This window comes from Cebus imitator, unplaced genomic scaffold (assembly GCF_001604975.1).
Source record: "Cebus imitator isolate Cc_AM_T3 unplaced genomic scaffold, Cebus_imitator-1.0 Scaffold598, whole genome shotgun sequence".
Classification (NCBI taxonomy): domain Eukaryota; kingdom Metazoa; phylum Chordata; class Mammalia; order Primates; family Cebidae; genus Cebus; species Cebus imitator.
Window position 1 is genome coordinate 59467 of NW_016107913.1, and position 6756 is coordinate 66222.

The 6756-nt window shown below is 38.9% G+C and overlaps 1 protein-coding gene across 5 annotated transcripts in view; it reads left to right on the forward strand.

Moving 5' to 3' along the window:
• The window catches only part of MFSD14B (major facilitator superfamily domain containing 14B), a 98538-nt gene that overhangs the window by 34372 nt on the left and 57410 nt on the right, over positions 1-6756 (forward strand). For 4 of the 5 annotated variants that reach the window (XM_037734275.1, XM_017516633.1, XM_037734273.1 and 1 more), the window contains exon 2: positions 3964-4059. The exons of the other annotated variant lie outside the window; for it this stretch is intronic. In XM_037734275.1, the coding sequence (XP_037590203.1) occupies positions 3964-4059 (96 nt within the window). The remainder of the gene's footprint in view (positions 1-3963; positions 4060-6756) is intronic. 5 annotated transcript variants of the gene reach the window in all.

The window sequence follows — 6756 nt, forward strand, 5'->3', positions numbered from 1 at the left end:
GATATCTTTTCTTCTGCTTGATCGATTCGGCTGTTAAAACTTGTGCATACTTCGCGAAGTTCTCGTGTTGTGTTTTTCAGCTCCATTAATTCATTTATATTCCTCTCTAAATTGTGTATTCTTGTTAACATTTCGTCAAATATTTTTTCAAAGTTCTTAGTTCTTTGCTTTGGGTTAGAACGAGTTCTTTTAATTCCCAGAAGTTACTTACCATCCACCTTTTGAAGCCTGCTTCTGCTAATGGAACACAGTCTTTCTCCATCAGGCCTTGTTCCGTTGCTGATGAGGAACTGTGATCCCCTGTAGAGGGAGAGGCGTTCTGATTTTGGGTATTCTCAGCCTTTTTAGGCTGTTTTCTTCCCTTCTTTATAGATTTATCCGTCTGTGGTTTTTATAATTACCGTCTTTATAATTGGGTTTCTGAGTGGACGTCCAACTTGTTGATTCCCAGCGCTAAAATCTGAGCAACCCACTGCGCCGGCCAAAATAGCGGCGTTAAGATTGATGGTGCTTTTCTGACTGCACCAAGAACCGCTGCACCAAGGCAGCGGCAAAACCGCCTTGCCGGCCGCAAGAGTCACACTGGCAACCCGTGGGGCTCCTCCACTGGGAATCTCCTGGTGCGTGAGCAACAAAAAGTCATCTGAAAGTGTGGCATCCTCTCGTTCTCTGCACTTTCATTGGGAGCTGCAATCCCGAGCTGCTAGTGATCAGCCATCTTGGATCTCTCTCTTTTTTTTTTTTTGAGACAGAGTCTTGCTTTGTCGCTCAGGCTGGAGTGCAGTGGCGCAATCTCAGCTTACTGCAGTCTCTGCCTCCTGGGTTCAAGGGATTCTCCAGACTCAGCCTCCCTGGCAGCTGGATTACAGGTACCTGCCACCACACCCAGCTAATTTTTGTATTTTTAGTAGAGACAGGGTTTCACCATGACGGCTAGGCTTGTCATGAACTCCTGACCTCAAGTGTTCCTCCTGCTTCAGCCTCCCAAAGTGCTGTGATTACAGGCACGAGTCACTGCCCCCAGCCCAGAGTTAATTTTTGCTGTTACTTTAGCTTTGCGCATATGGCACCTCATAGTTTTGCCATTTTGTCTTTGGGACAAATCTCTAAAGTAGGATTGTTGCTTCACAAGTATGTAATTTGTATAGATGTTGCTGCATTGTCTTCCATAGTGGTATACCATTTTTTGTTCCTATTTATATGGTGTTGAAGTGTTTCTTTTCAGTTGCATTGACAGAAGCTTATTGTCAAATGTTTGAATTTTTAATGTCTGATACTGAGAAATTGTATTTGAATTTAGTTTAGTTTTGTATTTTTCTTACTACAAGTGAGGCTACTGAAGGGACATTTGATTTCTTCAGTGAACTGGTTCCTATTTCTTGCCCATCTTTTTATTGGGCTGTTAGTTTTCCTAACATTTTTAGACGCTGTTTATATGTTAGAGATATTAGTTGATTAGGTGACATAAGATGAAGTATTTTTTTGACTCATAATTAGTGAAACTTTTATAATTGGATTCTGAATTAAAATGTATATATTATTTGGCCCTGAAACTTCACTTCTAGAAATTTATCCTAGAATGCTAATAAAAGGATATTAATAGTCCCAGCATTTTCACCCTTATGTGCATAGCTAAGGGAATTGGAAACATGTTTATATAAAAACTTGTACATCAATGTTTATGGCAGCATTATTCATAATGGTCAAAGATGGAACCAATATAAAAACTTGTACGTCAATGTTTATGGCAGCATTATTCATAATGGTCAAAGACGGAAACAATCTGAGTGTCTGAGCTGATGAATGGATAAACAAAATGTAGCTGGTGCAGTGGAATATTATTTAGCTATAAAAATGAATGAAATACTGATACATGGTACAACATGGATGAACCTTGAAAATAATGCTTATTGGAAGAAGCTAGACACAAAAGGCCACATGTTGTGTGATTCCATTTATGAATTCTATTTATGTATGATCCCAGAATAGGCAAATCCATAGAAACAGAAAGTAGATTAGTGATTGTGAGAGGGGAATATGGGAGAAGAAAATGAGGAATGTCTCCTAATGGATATATGGTTTCTTTTGGGGGGTGATAAACATGTTTTGGAGTTAGATAGTGGTAATGGTTGTATAACCTTGTGAATATTCTAAAAACCACTGACTTGCGCACTTGAATGTGGTAATTTTATGAGATGTGACATATTTTAAAAAAATAACAAAATGTATAACCTCAGTCCAGTCATGAGATAATACTATATGAATTCAAATTGAGGGACACTCTATAAAATTACTGGTGAAGCGTATACTAATTTTCCTTAAAAGTGTCAGGATCATGAAAGTAAAAAATAAAAGTCTTGGGATCTGACTTAGGTTGGAAGAGCCTAAAGAAATGATAGAACTAAACACAGTGTTAAATCTTTTATTAGATTCTGAACCAGAAAAAAAAATAATGGGAAAATGGCAAATTTCAAATAAGGTATGTAAAGTTTTATAGCAATGCTAATTTCCTGGTTTAGATAATTATGTCATGGTTATAGAAGATGTTAACTTTGGGGGAAGCAGGATAAAGGATTATATAGGAATTCTTGTTTTTTGCAGCTTCTCTGTAGGTTTAATATTATGTCAAAATTTAAAAAGTTAATTGCGGCAATTTTAAATAAGTGAAAATCCCATGTACTCTTATCATTATTGGAATGACTAAAATTATGGCACATGCATACAATGAGATACTGAGTAGTTAGCTATTAAAAAGAGTGTGGGCCACGTGTAGGGGCTCATGCCTGTAATCTCAGCACTTTGCATTGAGCTGAGATCACGCCACTGTACTCCAGCCTGGGCAACAAAGTGAGACTTGGTCTCTTAAAAAAAAAAAAAAAGCTAAATAAGAAGCAACCCTAACACTTAGTGGCTTAAAGCAACAACCATTTATTATAATACTTTGGGCTAGTGGTTTAAGTGGAACTCGATGAGAATTCTTCACTGATTTCTCTTGGTTTGTCTCATGCTTCTGTTGTCACCTGCAGGCTTGATTGTAGTTGGTGGTCATGGCTGTTAACTGGTTTGTCTGTGAGGTCTTAATAGGGAGAGTTTCTTATGCTCTCGTACTTCTGTGGCTAGAAGAGATTTCTCCTTGTGGTGGTCTTGAAGATATTTGGCAATCTAGGTTCAAAAATCCATGTTTTCACCTCACCTGGTTAGAGGAAGTTGTTAAGCCAGCTTTGATGTAGGAATGTGGAGAAATGGAATTGGAAGCAAAGTCATATTGTGAAAATGTGTGTGTACAGGGATGAGAGGAATTAGTAGCTCTTTGTTTTTGCAGTTTTCCACAGGAGTGATAGGATAAGGTGTGTAGTTTTAGAAAGTTCACTGAGTCTAGTGTCACCACAGATTTGGAGGGGGCAGGGAAAAATGAGTCAAGGCAGGGTTAACAGGTCATTGCAGTAATCTATGAGAAAGATGGTAAATAAGACCGTGCAGAGACATTATTGTACACTTTTCATCCTCTGCTTCTAAACATCTCTGGAATTGGGATATCTCAAGATATTCCATACTGACTTAGAATTATCTGAGCTGCCCCTCAGGCTTTTGAGCATATGACACCCATAACCCATCTCTCTTATTGTATAGGTAAGGAAACTTCAGTCCTAGAGAGGTTAAGTGTCTAAGGAACACATAATTCGTAAGGGACAGAGCAGTCAGATTCTGGAACCTCAGTCTCTTGAAGACCCGATGGTTTTCGACCAAAGCTCCAGTGATTTGCATTGATGGGACAGATCAAAAGTGTATAATCTTAGTACCTTCCATTATTAGGGGAAGTGAAGGCATCAGGGATAACACGGAATGAAGTTTTATCTTAAATAACAGACTCTAAATTTATTTTACATATTTTTTTAATACCATTTTAAAATAATGAATTTCTTATCTTTCTTTGCTGATTTTCATAATAACTTTCTTTTTTAGCTACAAGGCTTTGGCCGACCGAGTGTGTACCATGCTGCTATTGTCATCTTCCTTGAATTCTTTGCGTGGGGCCTGTTGACAACTCCAATGTTGACTGTAAGTATTGCTGAACTGGGTTTTTGTTTTGTAAGAGAGAGTTAAGTTCTTAGGCATGTATCACTGTGTATGTCTAGATTCATGTTTGTGAGTAGCTCTTGATAGTGATTTAAAATACTGTTTTCTTTTCTTTTTTTTTTTTTTTTATTGTTTCTCTTTTATTTTTTTCCTGCTGTGGTTCAGACTGTAACAAAACACCTCTTTAAATATTCCTGGGTAGCAATGCACTGCTATTGAACTAGACTTGGGGGTGCAGCTATACAGATGAACTGTATATGTTTAGGAACATCTTTAAGATACTCTGTTGTAGCAATACCCAACCTTTTTAGTACCAGGGACCAGTTTCATGGAAGACAGTTTTTCCATGGAATTTGGTTGGTGAGGGAATGGTTTCAGGATGAAACTGTTCCACTTCAGGTCATCAGGCATTAGTTAGATTCTCATAATGAGTGCAGTCTAGATCCCTCACACACAGAGTTAAGAATAGGGTTCCCGCTCCTATGAGACTCTAATGCTGCTTTTGATCTGACAGGAGGCAGAGCTCAGGTGGTAATGCCAGCTCAGGACAGGCCACCGACTCAGAGAGTCCTGTCCTACAGGAAGCTGTAGAGCATTGTTGAAGTTTGTAACTTTATGGGGACGTTAATAGTCTTTGACTTAAGAACTTAGTAAATAGCAGATTGGTGAGTACTTTGTAACAATGAGTAATAATTGTAAGAATGTCTAAATTTCAGTTTTTTGTAGCTTATCTACAGCCATTTCTTGAGAGGTGATATTGAATATCGTAGCAAGAACTTGTATATTTAATCTATGATGTGGTTAGAGGGAAGAGAGATGCCAAAGAAAAGATTAAGGGGGCAGATCTTAGGTAGCTTACAGCTGTTTAATGCTTAATTTAAATAAAATATTTTAAATTGGTGTTAAGTTTCAGTTGTCTAAATTATTCTTTTTTTTTTTAAAGACGGGGTTTCACCATATTGGTCAGGCTGGTCTTGAACTCGTGACCTCAGGTGATCCACCCGCCTCAGCCTCCCAAAGTGCTAGGATTACAGGGGTGAGCCACCGCGCCCAGCAGTTATTCTTTAAAAATTATTGATGAACCAGGCACAGTAGCGTATGCCTTTAGGCCTAGCTACTCAGCAGGCTGAGGCAGGAAGATTGCTTGAGCTCAGGAGTTCTAGTCTAGCCTGGGCGACATAGCAAGATCCTATCTATTAAAAAAAACCCAAAATTAAAAAAAAAAATAAAATCATTGGAGCTTTAATTCTTCCCAGCCATCATTTTGCCTTACTAAAGAATCCATTGGCTGGGCACAGTGGCTCACGCCTATAATCCCATCACTTTGGGAGGTTGACGTAGGTGGATCACCTGAGGTCAGGAGTTTGAGACCAGCCTGGCCAAAACGGTGAAACTCTGTTTCTACTAAAAATACAAAAATTAGCTGGGTTTGGTTGCAGGCACCTGTAATCCCAGCTACTTGGTGAACCTGGGAGGCAGAGGTTGCAGTGAGCCGAGATCATGCCACTGCACTCCCTCCCACCTGGGTGACACAGTGAGACTTCGTTCTTCCACCCCCCAAAAAAAGAATTCCTCTGGGTACAGATGGGTATAGATAATCTTTATTCTTAAATAAGGTTAGACAACAGAGAACTTTAGAGGGTGGTTGGGCTTTTAATTCCTCTGGCACATTTAAAATACAGTTTGATTAATTAAAATTATAATGTGGGTGGAACAGAGGACTTAAAAATTGCCTACATCCTTAATCCTTTTTTTTTCTTTTGCAGTAGTTTTTCCTTCATAGTAGGAAACCTATAGTAGGTTATTAGTTATTAGTTAATGAGGATAATTGGTCTCATTTTGAGTTTCATGAGATTCTTATTTTTCTGACTGTGTGCATAGTACTGCTTGGGATATAGTTGGTGCTTAATAACTATTTTCTTTGAACAAATACATGTGTTTGTTCAGGACATATTTTTAGTATGAATATAGACAAACTAGACTACTCTGTTTTTTATTATTTTAAAAAATTATGGTAAAATACGCATAGCAAACTTAACATTTTCACCATTTTGAGGTATATAGTTCAGTGGTATTAGATACATTCATAATGTTGTGTATCTGTCACCACCATCCATCTCCAAACTCATTTCATCTTTTAAAAATGAAAACTTTAGCCCAGGCACAGTGGCTCATGCCTGTAATCCCAACACTTTGGGAGGCCAAGGCAGGCGGATTCGAGACCACCCTGACCAATGTGGTGATGTAGCAGGAGCGGCCGCAGGAAACATCTCTCAAACACCGAATTAAGAAGGAAAAAGTTTATTTGGCCCGGGAGCCTGAGCGATAATGTGTCCAAAGCCCAGCTCATCTAACAAAGGAAGGTTCCACCTTTATATAGGCTTATACTTTAGATATTACACTTGGAAGAATCTTGGGTTTACAGTCTTAGAAGTCACATATGAAAAGGGTTTCAGTTTACAGCTTCAGGAATCACATATGAAAGGGTTCCGGTTTACAGTTTTAGGACTCACATGTGAAAATGTTTCGGTTTATAGTTTCAGGAATCACATATGAAAGAGTTCTTGGCCGGGCGCGGTGGCTCAAGCCTGTAATCCCAGCACTTTGGGAGGCCGAGGCGGGTGGATCACGAGGTCAAGAGATCGAGACCATCCTGGTCAACATGGTGAAACCCCGTCT